At 47.0% G+C, this 22749-nt stretch overlaps 1 protein-coding gene across 1 annotated transcript; it reads right to left on the bottom strand.

The window, feature by feature from the left end:
• Positions 1-692: 692 nt before the first annotated feature.
• Positions 693-16206, bottom strand: LOC144276698 (zinc finger protein RFP-like). The gene is given in 9 exon segments (XM_077836959.1): positions 693-1025; positions 7813-7887; positions 7889-7995; positions 8986-9027; positions 9938-10053; positions 11860-11882; positions 12177-12407; positions 15090-15505; positions 16200-16206. Coding segments are annotated over 9 exon segments (1350 nt in total).
• Positions 16207-22749: the final 6543 nt, after the last annotated feature.

Below are 22749 nucleotides of genomic sequence, written 5' to 3' on the forward strand. Positions count from 1 at the left end.
GTTTATATCCACTTTCCATTGATGAAGTGGTGAACCAATTATGAACTTGCACAGCTCGTCTTGAGAAGTGCAAGATGGTATATTACTGAGGTATAAGGCTGGGAGCAGGGGGGATTCGGCTTGTGCCTTTCTCTGTGTGATTCATGAGTGGCTTTGGGAGCATTCATGCAATCTAGTTGCCCGGGGGGGCTCCACGTGTGGTTGTGCTGAGTGATAACAGTGCCTGCAGAGGTTTGCTGCTTTTCACTAGCAAAGCATTGTGAGAGACAGCCCAGGATGGAGAGATAAGAGGGCACAGTGGTCCCATGGCCCCAGGGTGCTCCCCGGGGATCCCGTCAGAAAGCTGCCTTATGATGACCTAACTCTGTAATGTGGAACAGACCTTAGTGTGCTTTACTCTCCCCCTCTCTCCCCACCCTCGCATCCAGTTTCAGTGACACAGTCTGACCCATGATTTCCAGAGTCCTCCCAGATCGTAGCAAATAGTGATAAAGGGGCTGCACAATGCCTGGGACAATGGGATTGGCTTCTCCATCTTGATCACCCCCTGCTCTCTATGGTTTGACAGTCCAGACCCCATGGAACTTCCAAAGTCAAAGAAATTGCACAGAAGAAAGTCTGCATAGAGACTGGTGCATCTGAGACTAGACAGGCTGATTTCAGGGTCCTCAGTGGGGTGTTCCCTCCATGTCTTAGTAACACAGTCTGAGCTGGGATCTGGCCCCCACCCAGAGACAGGGGTGGATTTTCTCTCCAGGGAAAGAGGCTGGCGGGAAAGTGAAGAGCGGGGCCTCATTATCAGCATCAAAAAATGTCACCTGGCCCCTTTCATAGTCCAGACAACCCCGGATCCTGCTGGGGACATGACTCAGGGTCAGGGGAGTCTCGGGGGAGGTGAGAGCTTGATACCAATCCACCCACCACATCACAGCCCAGATCCCCCCCTCAGGATTACGTCTGATCCCTCCCTTCCTCCTCACAGACTCTCTGGCCACCCCCACAGCCCAGCACATCCCATCTTCCAGCTCCACCTCCCAGCAATGTCTCCCTGAGGTGAATCCTCATGTAGCTGGAGTGGGGATTCCTTCACCTGTCTCATTAAACTGTCAGAAACTGCTCAGCAGGGGCACAGTCTTTGGGGAGTTCCCAGCTCCCCCTTCCTTAGAGTCGAGCCAGAAGCTTTATCGTGCAGTACATATTTCAAGTTTCCTTCTAAGGCATAAATATTTTCCCCAACTCTTTGATGTTCCTCAAATCTTAAAGACATTTGAACAATTTTAAAGAGCATTTAATGTGCCCCCTCTACTGCAGTCACAGAGGTTGAATGTGACAGTGAATGAGCAAAGCAGGACTTCAGTAAACTCATTGTTTGTGGTATTAAAAAATAACAGCTCTCTCTAAAGAAACACAAAGAACTGTGACAATCTATGCGAGGTCTCAGGGCCTGGTAGTGGCCTGGCTACTACTTCTGTTCTCCTGCCAGTGTCCCCACTTCCAGCAAGGTCCCGGCCCTCTTTAGAGCTCCTGCACAGCGCACGGGCTTGGCAAAATAGAGAACGGCAAAGTCCTCAGGCCACTGGTTTACCCCAGCTGCAGAAGGGGGATCAGGGGCCAGACTGAGGGGGCCTGTGAGAGTCTGGGGCACGGCACCTGGGACCAGGAAAGGGGAGTCAACCATGAAGGGAAGGAAGCACTGGCAGGAGATGCTTTTGGGGATGCAGGCAGTTGCACAGGTTGCTCTGTAACTGGCTATAATAAGAGGCTACTTCTTCAAGCTGCACCAGCTCGCTGAGATCCATTGAAGCCAGGGAACACACTCAGTGCCCCAGCTGAGAAACTGGCTCAGCGTCACTGCTGTTTCATCACACTGGCCATGTTGTTGCAGCTGAGTAATGTGACCTACCCGTGTTGTTGTAAATTAGCTTCCCAGGCCCTGATGCTCCCTGGCAGCCATATGCAGTGTGCTAGCTATTTCATTAAGGAACAGATGGAAAACAAATTCTCAGCTCTGACAGCAAGGTGGGGGGAAGGGGGAGCTCAAACTTTTGCAAAGTTTGGACCCCATCTCAAAGTGACTGTCTCTAGCAGCAGTTCCCCTCCCCTTAACACACTGTGGCCACCACAGCAAATGCTGGTGAGGAAAAGAAATGTGAACAACACATGCCTTATATTTTAGTTGCCTTTGAATGTAAGTTACCTACTGGAAAGAAGAAGGAAGATCAGCACCATATGATGGGCAGAGCTCCCAAGTTACTAGATTGGTGTGTAACCTTTCTGCCAGGCTGAGTTGATAGCAGCAAGGGCCAGGTTCAGTACATAGGGGTTCCCTCTCAACAACGCAATGCAAAACTGGCTCGAGCCCCCACCCAGTGACCTGGGAAAATCTTACACACACCCCTGGGTGCCTCAAAGAGGCAATACTTCCCCTCTCACAAGCACAGAGTCTCAGTGTAGCAGAAAATCTTTAATAACATGAGGTAAACGACATCAGCATTAAATAGGGAAACCACCACAACTGGGGTCCATAAACCAAACCATGAGCAAAGACTCACCCCAGCAAATTGGGCCATGTCCTTTCCCTTTGGTTCTTGAGTCCAGCAATCCAAAAATCACCCAAAGTCCCACAAGTCAAAAGTCTCTGTCCCTGGTCAGTGCAGCCCCAGAGTTCAAAAGTTTATCTGCAAAGTTTTCCCCCCAGTTTGGGTAGAAATGCGGGTGGGGTGGTTAAGAGGCACCTTACATGGTCAGAGGCCAACTGCCCCACCTCTCTGTCAGGTTCTGCTATAGCCTTCACTGCGAGCCATCCTGCAAACTGCGCTGCTCTGCCATCCATTCTGCAATGTATCTTCAGCCCCCCCAACACAGCACTCAGCAATTCCAGCTCTTTATTGACTTCAGCTTGTAATAGGAGAGTCTCAATGCTAGAGCACCATTGGCCCAAAGTGAATCCAGCTCAGCAGCCTGTAACTAGATTCCTAATAGAATCAAAAATACCTCTGATAGCCTACAGTGACAAGAAGGTGTAATTAGTAGTTCAGACCCCTAAAAACAGACCCACACCACCTAGCACAAATATCCAGCCCCAACCTCTTTCAAGCTACTGGCTTTTGGAATCCATGTCCCTTGTCTAGCGAGTGCTACTTAGTTGATGGTGAGTCCCTCCATCATAAAATAGTTCCACTGTCCTTGATTCATATAATCAGGGTAACAACACTTTATTCTTTCTGCCCCAATAATAGAGAAACTGGGGATCCCAGAGCAGCCAAAGTGACCATTTGGGCTGTTGTGGGCTCATGCTAGGCGAGATGGGTGTGCCTATGCAAACAGAAAAGGAGTACTTGTGGCACCTTAGAGACTAACCAATTTATTTGAGCATAAGCTTTCGTGAGCTATAGCTCACTTCATCGGATGCAACTCACGAAAAGCTTATGCTCAAATAAATTGGTTAGTCTCTAAGGTGCCACAAGTACTCCTTTTCTTTTTGCGAATACAGACTAACACGCCGGTTACTCTGAAACCTATGCAAACAAGATCAGCGCCTGAAGTTCTTTTCCACAACTTGCCACAATTCACCACCAGATGTCAGGGTAGAGCTTAGCCTGACTCTGCTTACAGATGGAATGTTCATCAGTTGTGCTGATTTTGGCTGCTTGTTCTGTTGCTCCAAAGAAGATAGCAGCCTGTCACAGACGCAAGGGAAAGAGAGACATTTGTCCAGTAGCTGATGGCAAAGTGCAGCAAACTAAGAGCTAGCAGCCAATGAGTTCAAATATCACCTCTCCTTTTTGTTGTTTGCATTTCCATGCACATCACAACCCATATCCCTAATGACACACCACATCCCCTACCCTGGAAAGCAGGCAACTATTAGACACTTTCTCCCTCAATTTACTGAGAGGCTGCACAAGGTCACTTCAGGTGGAACTGGGAAGAAAACGCAGCTCTCCACTATAGAAAGCCCAGATGCTAGCCACTCACTTCTACTGCTCTTCAGGATCAATGCCTGTAATAGATATGATTTGGTAATCTATCGCTATCCCACACTCAAGCCAGGAAGAGAACCTCCTGGCAAAGTGTGTGTGTCAAGGCCCATTCCAGTGCTTGGTCCTCAGCAAGAATAGCAATTCCTCCTGAAGGTCAAGTGGTGGAGGTGTGTGCTGGGGACAGGAGTGGCCATAGCACCAGCCCTGTTGCCGTGGAAGTGGGGATTGTGTGGTTCTCTTTGATACATATTTTAATTTCCTTTTTTAATAGTTTATTTAATTCACACAATAATTAAAACCATTATAATCTGTTGAATCTGGTATATTGTGCCATAAAATTCAAGTGTTCCATATTGCCAAGATCTATCACGCCTTTTGAGTGCTGATGTCAGCCACTGGCAGGTTTGGGGGTTGAGAGGTGAAGTGATCAAATCAGCTCTCTGCAGAGCATAGATGAACAATTCCTGATGTATATATTTATATAAAGCACATGACCCAGAGTGCAGGTGGGATAGCAGCATAAGACCCAGGCTATCAACGGAGTCTCTCTCTCTCTCACACACACACACACACACTCACTGATGTAGGGGTAACACAATCAGCTTGGGGGAAAGGGAGAATCCCTTCACTGCCTTCAAAAATCACAGCTGGGTAATTAAAGGGAAATACACAAGGAGAATGGTTTATATGTTTCATTTAAGCGAATGTCAGGCTTAAAAGGAACTGAGAGGGATCTTTCCTAAACAGAACCCACTGTAAAAACATAAAAAATTTGAAGACGCGTTGTTCTGAAAGGCACTACAGCAAAAATAATGTCCATGAACTATGGGGTGGAATGAATGAGTTGCAATCTCACTTTTGGTAACATTTTATAGATCTCCCTCTCCCTCTCACATTCCCTTTCATTCTTCTTTTTAGAATCAGCAGATCATAAAACTATAGGGATGGAAGGGACCTCAAGAAGTCATCAAGTCAAGTCCAGCCACCAGCACTGTAGCAGGACCAAATAAACCTAGACAGTCACGGACAGCTGTTTGTCCGATTTGTTTTTAAAAGCTCCAATAATAGGGATTCCACGGTTTTCCTTGGAAGCCTATTCCACAGCTTAAATACCCTTATATTTCAATAGTTTTTCCTAATATCTAACTGTGATGGGGTCCCCGGGGTACAACCTGGAACTGGGGTACCACTGTGCCCTCTTAACTCTCCAGCCTGGGCTATCTCTCAGAATCCTTTGTTAGTGACAAGCAGCAAACTCCTCCAGACACTGTTATCACTCAGCACAACAGTACGTGGAGCCAAGCTAGAATGCATGAATGCTCCCAAAGCCACTCACAAATCACACAGAGAAAGGCACCAGACAATTCCCCCCAGCACCCATCCTTGCACCCCAGAGCTGTACCATCATGCCCTGGTCAGAACCTGACCAGTATACATTTATTACCCAGTCCGCCCCTCTCTCAATGTGGAGATGACATACACAAGCCTTTGTAAGCTGAGCTGAGATTTCCCAAGCACTTCAACTGAAACACAGTGTTTTAGGTAAAATATAAAACAAGTTTATTGTCTACAGAAAGATAGATTTTTAAGTGATTATAAGTGGTGGGCATAAAAGGTCAGAGATAGTTACCAAAGAAAATAAAAGATAAGCATGCAATCTAAATCTTAAACCTTACTACTCTCAGCAGTATTAAGATCAAGCAATTTTCTCACCCCACTGGATGTTACAATTCATAATACACAGGCCTCTCTCTCAAGCCTGAGACTAGTCTCCTCAGCTGAGTCTTTCTGTCTTCCCAGCATTCTTGTTGCTTCCAGCGTAGGTGAGGGAGAAGAAAGGAAAAAGCACGAAACTACTGTCTCCTATTTTATATCCTTAGTCCATGTGCCTAGAAGACACTAGCCCAGACATTTTCTGGTGGGTTTTGCTGAATCCCCCTGGTGTGGTCTTTTGCGACTGAGTCATAGAGTTGAGCAGTCCCCATTGTGTGGTGCTTGTGAAACTGTCATTGAATTGTATATCCCTTGATTACAACTCCCCTGGTGATTAATGGTCGTTGAACTCCCTCCTGGGTGGAGATCATCACCCTTGTAATAGAGACTCTCAAATTTGCAATGTATTTCAGTAACAAACATAAAGCAAAATTTCATAACTTCATGCACGCTAATGATATACATATTTCGACAGAACAATGGGCTTCAGCAGATCATAATCTTTCATATGATATCTTACATGGCATGCTTTGTATTAAATATCCCAACCATATATGGATGATGAATATGGGGGTACAGAGTGCTAATTTGAGGTACGTGTCACATTAACCTAAATCTCCCTTGCTGCAGATTAAGCCCATTACTACTTTTCTTTTATTTCATCCAGTTTGGCACATCATTTTCTCTAGCACACATTTTCCATCACTGCTTCTCTGTCTCCCTCTAACACTCCTCTGTTCCCTATCACAGATCATTCCAACTTGGTTTCCCAGTTCTCTCGCTTGAGTTTATCACTTCCCCTTGTGCTGCCCCCTGAGCATTTTCCTTCTCAGGATTGTTTTGCTTTCACTCTCTCCATTTCAGTTTCCCTCCACTTGCCCAGGCTTCACTGTTTACTCTCGTTTTAATTGATTTTTTTCTTTCATGATTTTTCTCCCTTCTGGTCAAATATGTGCCATATGTGCCTTTCCACTCCACACAGCCAGCTCATCTTCATCCAGATGATGTCACTCCCCTATTATATGCTCCTTTTCCCTGGGGTCCTGGAGGTCACACTCTCCAGTCACTGGGTCTCCTTCTCCTAGGATCCCTGCTGGTGCAGAGCCTCCTGCTTCTCCTCATGTTTCCCTGCCACCCCCACATCTCCCTGTCCCCCAGCCCAGCTAGTAATTTGCCCCCAGCCTCCAAATCAATTCTGCCCTCAATCCTATATCAATTCTGATCCCTGAAGCCCCACATCTGCCCCTTCCCCTCAGAGCCCCTCTGCTCCTCCTGCAGCTCCAGGGTTTTCCCTCTCTTCTTATTCATGGAGGAAAGGGGCGGGAGATTTGAGGGCTCATATGGATGTTGTGGGTTTGGTAAAGAGGGGTCATCCAAGGTCATAGAGATGAGCCTAGCCAGATGGGAGTCCTCCAGGGTCATAGAAACTAGGACGACTGTTGAAAGAGAAGCCAATTTTTTCATTCCCAGTGAGCTATACCCCCTCCCCCCACAGGTCTCAGTGACACAGTCTGACACAGTATCCCCAGAGTCCTCCCAGATCATGGAGGACAGTGACAAACAGGCTGCACAATCCCTGGAACAATGAGATTGACTTCTCCATCACAGTCAATCCCAGCTGCCTATGGTTTGACAGACCAGACCCCCAGAACCTCCAGGGCAGTAGAGACTACACAGTAGAAAGTCTGGAAGCAGACAAGAGTCCTCCAGGGTCATAGAGTCTGGTGTCTGAGGCTAGAGAGACTGATCTGAGGGTCCCCAGTGAGGTATTTCCCATGTATCTCAGTGACACAGCCTGAGCTGGGATCCTGCCCCCCACCCAGAGCCACAGGCGGATTTTCTCCCCAGCAAAAGAAGTCAGTGGGAAAGTGAAGATTGGGGCCTCATTGCCAGCACTGAAAAATGTCACCTGCCCTTGTTCATAGTCCAGAGAAACCCAGATCATCTGGGGTACCTTGCACAGGGATAGGTGGGTAACAGGAGAGGTTAAAGCCTGGTACTGACCCACCCACCGCTGCACAGCCCAGATCCCTTCCTCAGGGTTCTGGATGAGATGTCCCTTCCTCCTCACAGACTCTCCTGCAACCCCCACAGCCCAGCATCCCTTATCCCACACCTTCACCTCCCAGGCATGTCTCCCCGAGGTGTATCCCTCACAGCTCAGCACACAGGGATCAGTGTCAAATCTCTCCTGGGTTACTGGGCTGATCCTCACACGTGAATCCACATCTCACATTTTTCTGATCTTCAGACAGCATAAGGATGGGATGAGCCATGTCTGGATCCAGAGTCACATTTTCTGGGGAGAGAAAGAATCAGAGCATTAGAGGCAGAGCTCAGCCCTGGGGGAGACTAGGACCATTTCTCACACTCCCAGCAGCCTTGTTCTGGCTGGGACAGTCCTGGGTCCCAGGGAGCTGCCTCTGTCCTGGGCGCCTGAGACTGAGCAGAGGGGTCACTGCAGTTTCTCATTCTGTTTAATGGGAGCCACTCATTACTTTCATGTGTTTTATAGAGGCTTCAGGTCCCTGATTCCCCTGCTGGGGTTGCTCCATTCCCAGCTGCAGAGACACAGAAAGGAAGGTTTCAGAAGCTTTTAGTGAGGAGGGAGCAGAGGAGGCAGGTACCAGCTCTAAACCCCAGAGGGAAGCTCCCTCCCCTAAATGCAGCCTCCACTCCCAGGCTGAGGAATAGAAAGGAAGGTTCAGCACTGGAGAATGCTTTAAGACCAGAGAGTAGGAGGTGGCATTGGGAGGGGTAGCCCCATCTTCAGCTCCGAGAGAAGGGAGGCGGTGCCACCATCTGAGGCAGAGCATCTCCCCAATCCATGAAGCAGGGAGCAGCTCGAATGGCAGAGCACCATCCTGCCCAAAGGAAACGTAGGATGTTGGAGAAGAGTGATGGGCAAGACCCGCCTCTGCCAGGGTGAAGGAGAGGGATGTGTCAGCCCTCAGGGGAGAGAGCTCTGTCCTCATTCCTCTCAATTTAATATTGAAAGGGCCTGTCAATGTCTATGAAAACCCCGGGGTCAGAATTAAGGGTGTTTGGATGTTGGTCAGTGACTGTTTCTATTCACTGGTGTGCGCATGAATTGAGCACTAAGGTTGTTGTCAGGATTGTTTGTGTGACTTCAGCTTGGGATCTCCTTAGTAGTGAATGTTCTCTTTTTTAGGGCTGTGAGTGTCATGGTCTGTGTTGGTTTGGCTGGTAACTTTAGCTTCAAATTCATGAAATGTTTTCATGTGAATTTTCTCCTTCTTTAAAAGATAATGTCCACCTGCAATCTCACCATGTCTGTGTGCCCCTATCTCCAGTTCAGATGGCAGAGTGTCTGAAGAGGAAAAGGATAAAAGAGAGGTGAGATTTCATGCTGTCATATTTATAACAGCATTCTCATTTGTAACTAATATAACTGTCTTTTAATTATGGTTGAGCCCTGAAGTACCCATGGAGTCGGCACTTATGCTCACAAGCACCCTACGAGATACAATCTGTAAGAAATATTTACTTTTCCCTCCTCATCTCCTCCCACCCTCTACATCCCAGCTGGTTTGTCTCATTCACCTATTGCATTTTGTCAGACCCTAGACCCAGATCCTGCAAAGACCTTAGTGTCAATGTAACTGTACACACTTTGGTCTCTTTGACATTAATAGGATGTTAAGAATTTGCAGGGTCAGAGCTCTGAATTGTGAGCTCTTTGGGTCTATTTATTCAGTGTCAATGAAGTGCTCAGCACAACAGGGCCTTTGTCCTCCATAGACAGGAATACAAATAATAGTAAGTTTTTTTATGTATGTGGAAATTCAAGCTGGGAAGGGTCGGCTCAATGGGTCAGATTCCCCCTGAACTGGCAAAGGGATAGAGGGGGGCAGTTTGTGACTCCCCTATTCAGTGGCTGCTTGGCACAGGCTAGGGAAGTCCTGAGATCCGGCCAGAGTAAACACCCCTGTTTCTGTGACCCCCAGGGACTTTGCAAGTTTTGTGGTTAGGAGAGAGAAACTCTCAGGGACCCAAAATTAGGCCATTTTGCTAAATTTGGGCCTTAAGGTTGTCACCTTCGGTAAGTCATGAATTAATGTGAGATGTCCTGATGCTTGGGCCCTGCTACACCTGCTCAATAGCTCTACTCTCCACCTTTCATTCAATAGATATGTACAGTATTTTAAATCAAGAACACATCTCCTCCCACAGACTCAGAGGTTCATCCCAATTTCCTCTCCTAGATCCTTTCTCAGTGCCTTTGAATTTCCTCAGAGTCTCCGTTAGAACAATAGTTTTCTGGGAGAAATCACTGAGTCTCTTTTCTTGTTCAGGGAAAGTCTCCACAGGCTGCTGGAACTTCCTCTTTTCATAGCTGGAGAGAAACCATTTCACTTTGTGTTATTTCCTTTAGTGACTCATTATAATTCCTTGTTAGTGAACGTTGCTGCTCTAATGGGCTTGGAGTTAGAATTCCTCTACTTCTCCCAGCCTCAAAGTAGGTGCAACACAGGCTATGGCAGTGTGACATTTTGCTTAAAGGTCCCATTAATATTCTTCAACTCTGGCCTGGAGAGACAAGCTCTGGGGATAAAAGGGGAAGTGAGTCTCCATGGACAATTCACTCCTTGGCCTCCACGCTATGATGGACAGGAAGTTCCCATGCCAACTTCCCCCTCCCAAGCTCATTGCACATAGTTCTCCAAACAGTCCTCAGGTGGGAAAGACTCTTCATCACTGCTGATCTGGGTTGGATTGCAGTGTCCCAGCAGTGAAAGGCTCACATTTCACCCACATAATCCTGAGGCAGCCAGTCCCCCAGGGATGTGACATCTCTAAGAAATACTTTAGGTTAATCTTTCCCACTGAATGGATAATTCCAGAGTCTTCTCTAAAAAAGGTCAGTGTGACACCACCAGGCCAGCTCAGGTCAAAGCCATAGGCCAATTCACTTCTGTGTGAATATCAAAGAAATGTTAAGTGTACTAATTCGTTTGAGTATTAATCTAGTTCAAAGGAAATGTGAATGATATTGTCTTCACTCATCTGTAACCTGTTCTCTGCTATCTCATACATAATGCATATTGTTCGGTAATAGCACGTAACAATCCATTAGTTTTCATGAAGTTTACACATCAGGTAAATTCTCATCTTGATGCTAACACACACTTTTGATCTAGGGTCAATTAAGTACAGGGACATACATAACATAATATCTCTGTAATTTAATTGCCCATCAGACAGGATTGGGGCCTTGGAACGGGAAATGAAGAAGCATGCTGACTTCAAGCATGGGTCATTGCATTCGACAATGGAAATCTTCAGGCTCAGACTGCATTTAGTCAACAAAGGAAAAATGCACACTGTGATGAAAACACTTGGATGATTGCTTTCTGTGGAAAGAAGCTGTAAATACTGATTCCAGGGAATGATCCTGTATCTCTGAACTGTTTTAGATTCGAAGAGGGTGGAATACTGAGCGAGTGGAAGGAGGTCCCCAAAGTGATTTTGGGTATCCCTGAGACTTTTGGAAAACTAGCAGACTACTACATCTCTGCTATCATCTTGGAGTTATACACTTTGACTCACCTGTTAATGTATTTTACCTGCTTAAACCTCTCAATAAGTCTCAGTTCTTTTTCTTAGCTAATAAATCTTTAGTTAGTTTACTAGTGAATTTACTTCAGCGTTGTCTTTGGTGAGATCCAGAGTACAAATTTGACCAGGGTAAGTGACTGACCCTTTGTGGTTGGGAGTAACCTAATGTGATGTGATATTTGGTATAGTGACCAATATCACAAAGCCCAGTTTGTCTGGGTGGCAAGAAGGGCTGGAGATCCTAAGGGGACTGTCTTTGACTCCATGGTAAGACTGATACAGTGATCCAGGAGTGCATGTTCGTTACTGGTTCGGTGAAATCTAATTATAGAATATACCACCAGTTTAGGGTGTCTGCCCTGTTTTCTGGCATCTGACCTGAATTTGGCATTCACAGTTGTAAGCCATTCCAGACAGCAAGTGAGAACATCAGGATTAAATTCATTAGAGAGATTTGTATCCAAAGTGTGAACCTGCCCCACACATTTTGCCACGTAGCCCTGGAGAGAAGTGGTGTTAACATGGCTTCCAAGTCCTTTCCCAGCATGTGAAGTGGGTGTGGGAGTGAGAAAGAGCCATGTACCTGCTCAAGATACTTCTGACATCCTAGAGGGAAAAGAGAGAGAAAAATAATCTGAGACCCACTTGAAACACACTGAGGATTGCAGGGAAGGGATTTTGCAAATCTTGAAAAAAGCAGCTCTGGTCTGGCCCCAGAACCATGGATTATCTCAGCTAATGGGGCTTTTCCATCTCTCATATCTATATATCTCTAATTGGTCATAGAAAAATTGTAATGCACATTTCAGGAATTCACTGACAGCTGGACTCCAGTGCTCACAATTTGGGCACGGTCCTATCCCTGTGGTGGGATCTGGGGTATTTCTTACTCTGTCTCACCTGCAGGAATTTGCTTACTGGCTTCTGATACTTTCCCTCCATCTCACTGATCAGCTCACTGAGACGGGAAATCTCCTCTGAGAGTTTGGTGATATTTTCATTCTGTATCTTCACAATCTCCTTGTCCAGCTTTTCCAGCTCGGCCAGCAGAAGTCGATCTTGTTCCTCCAGGAACTGCCGCAGTTTCTGAAATTCAGATACAATCTTCTGCCTCTCTGTTTCTGTCTGTTTCTGTAAGAAAATAGGGAAAGGGCTTGTTTGGGAAGTGAATGGAGCCTGGGGTCCTTTCATGGAGTGCTGAGTGTGCAGGAGGGAGAATTTCTTTGCACATTCTAAGACATCTAACACTTGCCTGTGACCTGTGGTTAGTAGAAAGAGGATTTTCTCACACCTTCCCATTTGGCCCCTATATCTCCTAAAGGGATATTCTCATGCCTGACATGGTTAGGATATCATGTTACCAGCGGCCTTTAAAAATGCAGATCCAAGGCAGCTGGAGGCAAGACTCAGCACTAGATCTGGGTGACATTTTTTGCACTAAACTTTTTTTGGAGGGAAAAGGCAGATTCATTGACTCTGAAATATTTAATGAATTCCTCTCAATGTCACCCACATTTTTTGGATGGATAAATAAAGAAATAAATAAGCAGATAAATAAATAAATAAATTCTGAAAAAAATCAAGAAAATGTTTTGATTATTCAATTTGAAATTAGTTTTTGCTTCAAAAAGTCCTTCTTCGTGGTCAAAATTGAAACAAAACACTGCCCAAGAAAAAATGGAACACTGATTTGCTGCACTTTGTTTATGTAACCCTTCTGCCCGTCAGAGTTGGCAGCAACAAGGGCCGGGTTCAATATCTAGGGGATCCATTCCAATAACACAATGCAAACCGGCTCGAGCCCCCACCCAGTGACCTGGGACAAATATATACCACCCCCGCTGGGCACCTCCAAGAGGCAATACTTCCCCTCTCGCAAGCACATAGTCTGAGTGTAGCAAAAGCCTTTTAATAACAGAGAGAAACAATGTGGCATTATGTTGGGGAAACACCACCAACAGGATTCATAACACAACCCATGAGCAAAAAAAAAACCCACCGCAGGCAAATTGGGGCATGCCCTTTTCCCTTTGGTTCTTGAGTCCAGCAACCCCAAATCACCCAAAGTCCCAAAAGTCCAATGCCCCAAAAAGTCTCTGTCCCTGGTCAGGGCAGCCCCAGAGTTCGAAAGTTTATCTGCGGAGCTTTACCTCCCAACCTGGGTGGAAATGGGATGGGGGTAAGAGACACTTTACATGATCTGAAGCTGACCGCCCCATAGCTCCATAGTGGCGCTCCGCTCTGCCAGCCGCCCCACGAACTCCTTCACTCAGCTCCGCTCCACCAGCCGCCCCACGAACTCCTTCGCTCAGCTGCGCTCCGCTCCGCCAGCCGCCCCACGAACTCCGTCGCTCAGCTCCATGGCCCACAAGCAGCTCCTGCCATCCACAAACTGCTCCACGTCGAACTGCTTCACCAGCTGTCCCACAAACTGGTCCACAATATATCTGCAGGCTCCCCCACTACTTAACACAACACTCAGTGATTTCAGCTTTTAGGTAAATTCAGCTTGTAGTAGGGGAGCCCCAGTGCTGGTGCACTGTCAGCCCAAAGTGAGCTCAGCAGCCTATAACTAGACTTCTAATGAAATCAAAACTAGCTCTGATATTCCACAGTGGAGAGAAGAGAAAGTGTCATTAGCATGTAAGGCACTCACCAAGGGGCCCACACCACCAAGTATTAATACTTATCCCCAGCCTCTCTCCATTCACACAGTTTTGGAACCCATGACCCTTGCCTAGCGAGTGCTACTTAGTTGATGGTGAATCCCTCCATCATAACAAAAGGCCACATACAGTTCCAAGCACAGTTCCCATAATCAGAGTAATAACAATTTATTCTTCCTGCCCCAATAACAGAGACACTGGGGATCCCACAGCAGCCAAAGTGACCATTTGGGCAGCTATGGTCTCATTCTAGGCGTGGTGGGTGTGCCTATGCAAATGAGATCAGCCCCTGAAGTTCTTTTCCACAACTTGCCACACCTCACCACCAGATGTCAGGGTGGAGCTCATCCTGACACTGCTTACATTAATCTCCTTACTGGCTTCAGACTTTTCTCAAAGAGTCTTCCCCTTCAAACAGACTTCATCACTGCTAGGAGCTGCTAGGGCCACAACAGCATAGTCTCATGGTTCAGGCACTGGTGTGGGCCTTGAGAGACCTTGGTCCTATTGCCCACCCAGTCACTCTCCTGCTGGGTGACCTTAGGCAATTAACTTCCCCACTCTGGCCCTCCATTTCCTATCCCACTCTGCATTTTTCTTCTCAGATTAGCCTATACATTAGATTATCCCTGCTCAGAGCAGGGATTGTCCCTCACACTGTTTTGTGCAGTTTCCAGCAAAATCAAGGTCACATCTCATCTGGGGTCTGTAGTGGCTACTGGCATGCAAATAACAACAATGATGATAAATGCTAAGATACAAATCAGCAATGACAACATCAGCTTTTTAACTTGATATTCTCCAGTCTGAAGGCAACAGTCTCACATAGACAGGCCTGCAGGTGATTTAAACCTCACTGATCATTTAACAGCTTCTGTTCCATAGAGAGTTCCCTTAGTTCACCAGTGGGAGCTGGGTTTGAAAAGGATTCTGCTTCTCAGGTAAAACTTTCCCACATTAGACATTTTTCAAGTCTTAATTGTTTGCCATTCCTGCCACCCAGCTGTCTCATTTATTGTTTATAGCATCTCCCATACAATGAAGGCCTTACAGAGTTGAACAATGCAGTCACACCTCTGTCAGGCAACTTCCACCTGGCATAAAAACCCAAAGCTGTTACTCATTGAACTTGACAGCAATTCCCTACCTTGTACTCCCGGTTATCCTCCCTTATGGGAACCACAGTGTGAGCTCGGTGAGTCCAGGACAGATGGCAAACCACACAGATGGGGGTTTGATCCTCTTCACAGAACAGTGTTAGAGCCTTCTGGTGTTCCACACACACTCCTGATCCCTTCGCTGCCTGGACACTCAGCCATTTGGCTATTTCTAGGACATTGGCCAGCTGCCTGTTTGGCCTGAGGTTTCTCTGTTGCACAGCTTGTCTGCACTTAGGGCAGGTGATGCCTGTGTCTGATTCTCCCCAGCACTGGGTGGTGCAGGCTCGGCAGAAATTGTGCCCACACTCCAGAGTGACAGGTTCTGTGAAATACTGCAGACAGATAGGACAAGTAGCTTCATCCTGGAGACTTTCCACAGAGCTCCCTGCAGCCCTGGCTCCCTCTGGACAGTGTAACAGGGTAAGGTTCACTTTCCCGAGCTCAGAAACAAGCCCCCCCTGTAACAGCACCTGGGTGTTTCCCTTCCTGGAACTGACTCCTGCTGTTTGCTGAGCTGGAGCGAGCCCCCTGGTAACATTACAGCCCTGGGGCTCTTGTGAAAACAATACCACTAGGCTGGGCTGTGGTCCTGCAACCAGCCCCCTCTTCCTGGCAGCCAGGTCCAGGCAGTGAGACAGGAGGCGAGCCACCCCTTCCCCAGCCAGGCTCTGTACACAAAGGCAGCAAACCAGAGTAGCCACCCTCAAACGTGAGAAGCATCTCTGTCCTGCCCCCTCTGCTCCACATTTGGGCCTGGCTGCCAGGGAGAGAAGCTGAGTGAGCCAGAAAAATGCCAGGGGGAGGTGCAGCAGGAGAAGGAAAGGTCTCTCACACCCAGTCGGTAACTTTGGCAGGGAGAGCGTGGCAGCACTGGGCTGGGCAAAGGGTGGGAGGATTGCTGGGGAAGGCACTGGGAAAAGGTTCCCTCTGCTCAGCCTGAGTTAGGGTCATTGCCCGCTGTGAGAGGTTGTCACTCCCCGGGGTGTAGTCTGGGAGTGGTTGGAACTGCTGTGCCTCCTAACAATTCAGCTGAGTTGTCCTTTCGCACACTGCTCTACTGGTGATACACAGCCAGCCCCTCCAGGCCCTGTTATCACCCAACATGACAGCGGGTGACGCCACACACCTAACTGAGTTACCTCAGTGCTTTACCTAAGCCACGCAAGGACAAACAGGAGACAACCTCCATTTTCCCAGCTCCCCAGCCTTGCACCCCTGTTGGAGTATGAGCCCAGAATTGTATCATTTTGCACTGCACAGGATCTGTACAATGCAAGCTCATTAATTAATTCTCTCCCCCCTCGATGTGGGGAAGATGTGCAACAGCCTTTGTTTACCAAGCAGAGATTTTCCCAAACACCTCACTTAAAGACACACTAGTAAAGGTTTAACATCCCTGTGGTGGGGAAAACTCTACAGCAGCCCAACACTATAGCATTTAATTTCAGAAAGGGGAACTACACAAAAATGAGGAGGTTAGTGAAACAGAAATTAAAAGGTACAGCGCCAAAAGTGAAATCCCTGCAACCTGCATGGAAACATTTTAAAGACACCATAATGGAGGCTCAACTTAAATGTATACCGCAAATTAAAAAACATAGTAAGAGAACCAGAAAAGTGTCACTGTGGTTACACAACAAAGTAAAAGAAGCAGTGAAAGGCAAAAAGGCATCCTTTAAAAAATAGAAGTTAAATCCTAATGAGGAGACTAGAAAGGAGCATAAACTTTGACAAATGAAGTGCAAAAATATAATTAGAAAGGCCAAAAAAGAATTTGAAGAACAGCCAGCCAAAGAGTCAAAAACTAAGAGCAAAAAAATTTTTAAGGACATCCGAAGCAGGAATCCTGCTAAACAACCAGTGGGGCCATTGGACAATCGAGATGCTAAAGGAGCACTCAAGAATGATGAGGCCATTGTGGAGAAACTAAATGAATTCTTTGCATCAGTCTTCATGGCTGAGAATGTGAGGGGGATTCCCAAACCAGAGCCATACTTTTTAGGGGTCTAAATTAGCTGTTACCACTCAAGAAAGAATTCTTGGAGTCATTGTGGATAGTTCTCTGAAAACATGCACTCAATGTGCAGTAGCAGTCAAAAAAGCAAACAGAATGTTGGGAATCATTAAGAAAGGGATAGATAAAAAGACACAAAATATCATATTGCCTCTATATAAATCCATGGTATGCCCACATCTTGAATACTGTGCGCAGACGTGGTCGCCCCATCTCAAAAAAGGTATATTGGAATTGGAAAAGGTTCAGAAAATGGCAATAAACATGATTGGGGTATGGAACAGCTTCCATATGAGGAGAGATTAATAAGACTGGGACTTTTCAGCTTGGGAAAGAGACGACTAAGGGGGGATACGATAGAGGTCTATAAAATCAGGATTGGTGTGGAGAAAGTAAATAAGGAAGTGTTTACTTATTCTCATAACACAAGAACTAGGAGTCACCAAAAGAAATTAATAAGCAGCAGGTTTAAAACAAACAAAAGAAAGTATTTCTTCATACAACGCACAGTCAATCTGTGGAACTCTTTGCCAGAGGCTGTTGTGAAGGCCAAGACTATAACAGGGTTCAGAAAAGCACTAGATAAATTAATGGAGGATAGGTCCATCAATGGCTATTAGCCAGCATGGGCAGGGATGGTGTCCCTAGCCTGTTTGCCAGAAGCTGGGAATGGGCGACAGAACTTGATGATTACCTGTTCCGTTCATTCCCTCTGGGGCACCTGGCATTGGTCACTGTCAGAATACAGGATACTTGGCTAGATGGACCTTTGGTCTGACCTAGTATGGCCATTCTTATGTTCTTATAAAACAAGTTTATTAACTACAGAAAGATAGATTTTAAGTGATTATATGTGATAGCAAACAGATCAAAACAGATTACCTAGCAAATAAACAAAATTGGAAACTAAGCCTAAATTACTAGATAGATATGAATTAGCAATATCTCCCCGTGACTGATGATACAAGCAGGCTTGCACATTCTTAAGGCACAAGGAATATGTGCCTTGCAGCTTGGCTTCCCCTCCCCTGTTCCCAATCCTTTGTCTTCCAGAGCTTCTTTCAGGTGTTGAATTGTGGGGGAGTGAAGACAAATCATGATGTCACTCCCCACCTTATATAGTCTCTCCATATGGCAGAAACCTTTTGTTTCAAGCTAAGTTCCCAGCCCAGTTCATGGAAAAACACAGGTACCAAAATGGAATTTAGTGTCATGTGGTCTGGAAAAGGAAGGGAGTGGGCACCTGACCAAAAGAGCCAATGGGAAGGCCAGAACTTTTTAAAATTGGAAAAAACTTCCCCTTTGTCTGTCTGTTGTTCTTCTCCGGGGGAGCAGAGACAGGGCTGGAACTATGCTGTAAAACCTTTGGGCCAGGTATGAAAAAATCATCAGATCATACCTAGAAACTACTCATTTGAAATCCCAGATATGTAATAGATCAGGAAATGTCTAGAAAGATGCACTTAGGTTTATCTCTTTTATTTCTTTATGGCTTGTGGACTCCTCTGTGCTAACCCCAGGTGCTTTTGTTTTGCTTGTAGCCTTTAAGCTGGACTTCAAGAGAGCTATCTTGGTGCTTAATCCTTGTAATTGATTGTTTGTTTTTTTTAAATCTAGCAAAAAGCCTAAGTTCCAAATGTATTTTCTTTCTTTTTGTTTTTAATAAAATTTACCTTTTTTTAAGAACAGGATTGGATTTTTGTGTCCTAAAAGGTTTGTGCATATGTTGTTTAATTAGCTGGTGGCAACAGCTAGTTTCCTTTGTTTTCTTTCTCAAAAAGAAAAGGAGTACTTGTGGCACCTTAGAGACTAACCAATTTATTTGAGCATGAGCTTTCGTGAGCTACAGCTCACTTCATCGGATGCATGCCGTGGAAACTGCAGCAGACTTTGTATATACACAGAGAATATGAAAAAATACCTCCTCCCACCCCATTGTCCAGCTGGTAATAGCTTATTAAGCTATTACCAGCTGGACAATGGATAAGCTATTACCAATGGATAAGCTGGACAATGGATAAGCTATTACCAGCTGGACAATGGGGTGGGAGGAGGTATTTTTTCATATTCTCTGTGTATATACAAAGTCTGCTGCAGTTTCCACGGCATGCATCCGATGAAGTGAGCTGTAGCTCACGAAAGCTCATGCTCAAATAAATTGGTTAGTCTCTAAGGTGCCACAAGTACTCCTTTTCTTTTTGCGAATACAGACTAACACGGCTGTTACTCTGAAACTTTTCTTTCTCAGTTCTTCCCCAGGGGGCGGGGGTTTAAGGGGTTGAGGGTACCCTACAGGAAGGAATTCCCAAGTGCGCCTTCCTGGGTTCTCAAAGGGGTTTTTTGCACTTGGGTGGTGGCAGCATCAACCCATCCAAGGTCAGAGAAAAGCTGTGAACTTGAGAGTTTAATACAAGCTTGGAGTGGCCAGTATTAATTTTTATAATCCTTGTCGGCCTCCACCTTCTGCACTCGAAGTGCTAGAGTGGGAATTCTGAACCCTCCTAGGAAAAGAGTCTCTGAAGCAAATGCTAGAAAAGAGTAGGATCAAAAGAGCCACTTTGGGGAATTCCCCTGACACTGTCCTCGAGGGCAGCGCATCCCTCCAGCAGTGACTCAGCAGAGACACAAACTGGCTTCTGCTCTCTGGTCCTCACTTTGTTCCCGGGACAGGCAATCTTCCCAGAGTGGGGCAGCAAATGGATCTGCTCCAACTCAGCTCAGGAGTTGGAGTCAGCAGAGCCCAGGGCTGCCCCAGGGGTCTCATTCCAGCCACCAGAGAAAGTCCCCAGCTGGGCTGGGCATGGAGGGAGCTTTAATGAAGGTCTCTCCCCAGAACAGACCGCACTGGGGGAGCAGCAGCTGCTCAGGTTCCCAGATCACAGTGCAGGGCTGCATCTGCCCCAGGGAAACCAACTCCAGAGCGCTAATAGCATGAGCAGAGAGAGACAAGGTGGGTGAGGTAAGAGCTTTTATTGGACCAACTTCTACTGGTGAAAGAGATACGTGTATGAGCTACACAGAGATCTTCTTCAGGCCAGAGAGAGGCAGACACCAGCCTCTTCTCCCTAAGTAATACCGAGATCCTGCTGGTGGCAGCGGCTAATGACTGTGCCCCACTGGGCTCCCTGGGCAGCCGCAGGGACAGCCAGGCAGATACTGATCCCATTTGCCCATCTGGACCCACCCCCTGCTATTCTGGGGGTGACTCTGAGCCCTGAATCCTGCACAGAAATCCAAGAGGGACCCTGGTCCGTCCTGTCACCCCAAACAGTCCCAGGCAGAAGCCAGAGCCCAGAAATCATGATTTTGGCCTAAGAAAATAATGCAATAGTGTGTCTGTTGGGGGGTGAGTTCTGTGGGGATATTCACCTTGTAGCTTTGGAGCCCATAGGGGTTAGTCCTTTGCCGCCCCCCCCACCCCCAACACTTTGACCGTTTCCAGTAAAAACAAAATCTCCCCTGGCTGCTGGGTGGGGAAGACCCCTCCCCCTCTTACTGCCCCTGGCCTGTACTATGGGCTGGGAGAGCTGCCATTGGATCTCTCACCATCCCTCTACTTTATCACTAGCCTCTCTCCCCCTCCCCCAGCCAGTCTCCTCTGTCACTCTCTCTCCAGCCCTAGTCTCACCCCCCCCCACTTTCTCCCCCTCTTCCCTTCTCACTGTCCCCCATTCACATTTTCCTTCTCTCCCAGCCCTGTTCCCACCCGCCCCATGATTCTCCCCCTGCATCTTGATTCTCAGGAATTGTCTTATCCTCCCTCCAGTGCACCCACGGCCCCCCAATCCCATCCTATGCCCCGCACCCCTGTTCCCTCCCTCCTGCCCCCTAAAACATCCCATTTCATGCCTCAATCCCCTCTGGCCCACACTCCCCCTGCCCCTTTTCAGCCCCCTTCCAGCTCCCACTCCCCAGGTGTCGTTGACCCAGCTGTCCCCACAGCGCAGTCTGGAAAAGGCTGCCAAGTCTCACAAAATAAAAAATCTGCACTGCCTTTTCCCAGCAAGCCCAAAGCAAGCCAATCCCATTTCGGAGGCACCGCCCAGTCCCACTCACCAAGCCCCAAACAAGCCACACACTTCAATGGCAAAACAAGCAACAGGCTGCTTAAAGAAAAGCAACAGGCTAGTGAGAGAAATGAATGGGCAAGTACAAAGAAGCCATTATAGGCTTCCTAATAGAAGCCTCCCCACCCCACCCAAAGCCCCCAAACAAGCAAAAGTCTACTTAAAGAAATGAATAAGCAGTTACATAACAAAGAAGCCAAAGGGAGCCCTTTGGCTCCCAGCAAATGAGATCAGCATCGGCCTGACTGTCCCTGGGGGCTGCAGTGATCGCTGGGGTCACTCAGTCCAGCAGCAGGAAGTGAATCGCTCTCGCTGCAGTGACTCTGCGGCGCTGTGGGGAGCCCAGGCTCCTTGCAAGATCCCCGAGCCCCGGCGGCTGCTGCTGGGGACCCCGGGGCCCTGGCTGCAGCCGGGAGAGGGGAATTTCCAGCAGTAACATTCCCGCTGCTCCCCAGGAGCCTCCCCCGGTGCAGAGACCCCAGCCTGGCCAGGACCCCCCATCCCGGGCTCCAGCCCCTGCTCCCGGGGAGGGCACCGCTTGGAGGGAAGGTGAGAGAGACCTGCCCATCCCCCCAGGGAGAGGTGCCCCCCGGTGCCATCCTGGCTGCAGGGGGAGGGTTTGGCCTCAGGCTGCTCCCCGCGGAGCTGGCTGCGATTCCCTGCCCTGGGCCCAGGAAAGCTGCCGCCAGCTCCCTTTGGCTCCGATGCTGATCCCATTTGCCCATCTGGTCTCACACTGGAACCGGAGAACTAATTCAAACCGGGATTTCGTACTGGAACTGGAGCTGAACCTGAACCATAATTTTGTTTACTGATTGAACCTGCACTGAAGTGAAAAAAACAAAACAAAACAAAAAAAACTGTGTGTGAGTGTGTGTGTGTCCAGTTAAAATTAAGATTTCGCATTTTTTAAGCTCATCATTTTAAAAAAATTACAGTCATCTTATTTTCATTTTGAGAGATGAAAACAAAATACACAATGGGCTGGTGATTTTCCCACAATGGGAGCAACTGTTTCACTGTCTGAACCTGAACCGTAACAGATCTGTGGGCGGGCGGGGGGAAAGACGAGAAGGGGTGGCAAGCATGGAGTTCGGCAAAATTTCGTTTCATCAAAATGTGGGTGCAGATAGGCTTGAGTCAGAAGTCAGAAATAATTATATCTTAGCATCAATGTCAGACACATTTGAAATTGAAAGATGAATTGGAACTTCTTCTGAAGCTTGTGAAATCTCCAAAACGGAAGCAATATCTGGACCAAGGAAAGCCCCAAAAGGATTGGGCTAATTCTTGATTCGTTTGCAGATGAGCCACTTATCAATAAGAAAGAAAACATACCAATCTATTGAAAACATGAGAAAAATGTCATGCCCAAGCTGTATCAACTAGCAAAAATTGTACCAGCAGTTCCAGCAACACAAGTGAGTCTTAAAAGAAAATTTCCAGACCTCAAAGGTATCTTTTTACTGCAGAGGTCTAATATCACAAACCAAATGTTTCAAGATGTTATTTTAGGTTTTTCAAACAAATTGTTCATCAAAAAAATGATGTTTATTTAACAACACA

Source organism: Eretmochelys imbricata, chromosome 17, assembly GCF_965152235.1.
Source record: "Eretmochelys imbricata isolate rEreImb1 chromosome 17, rEreImb1.hap1, whole genome shotgun sequence".
Lineage (NCBI taxonomy): Eukaryota > Metazoa > Chordata > Testudines > Cheloniidae > Eretmochelys > Eretmochelys imbricata.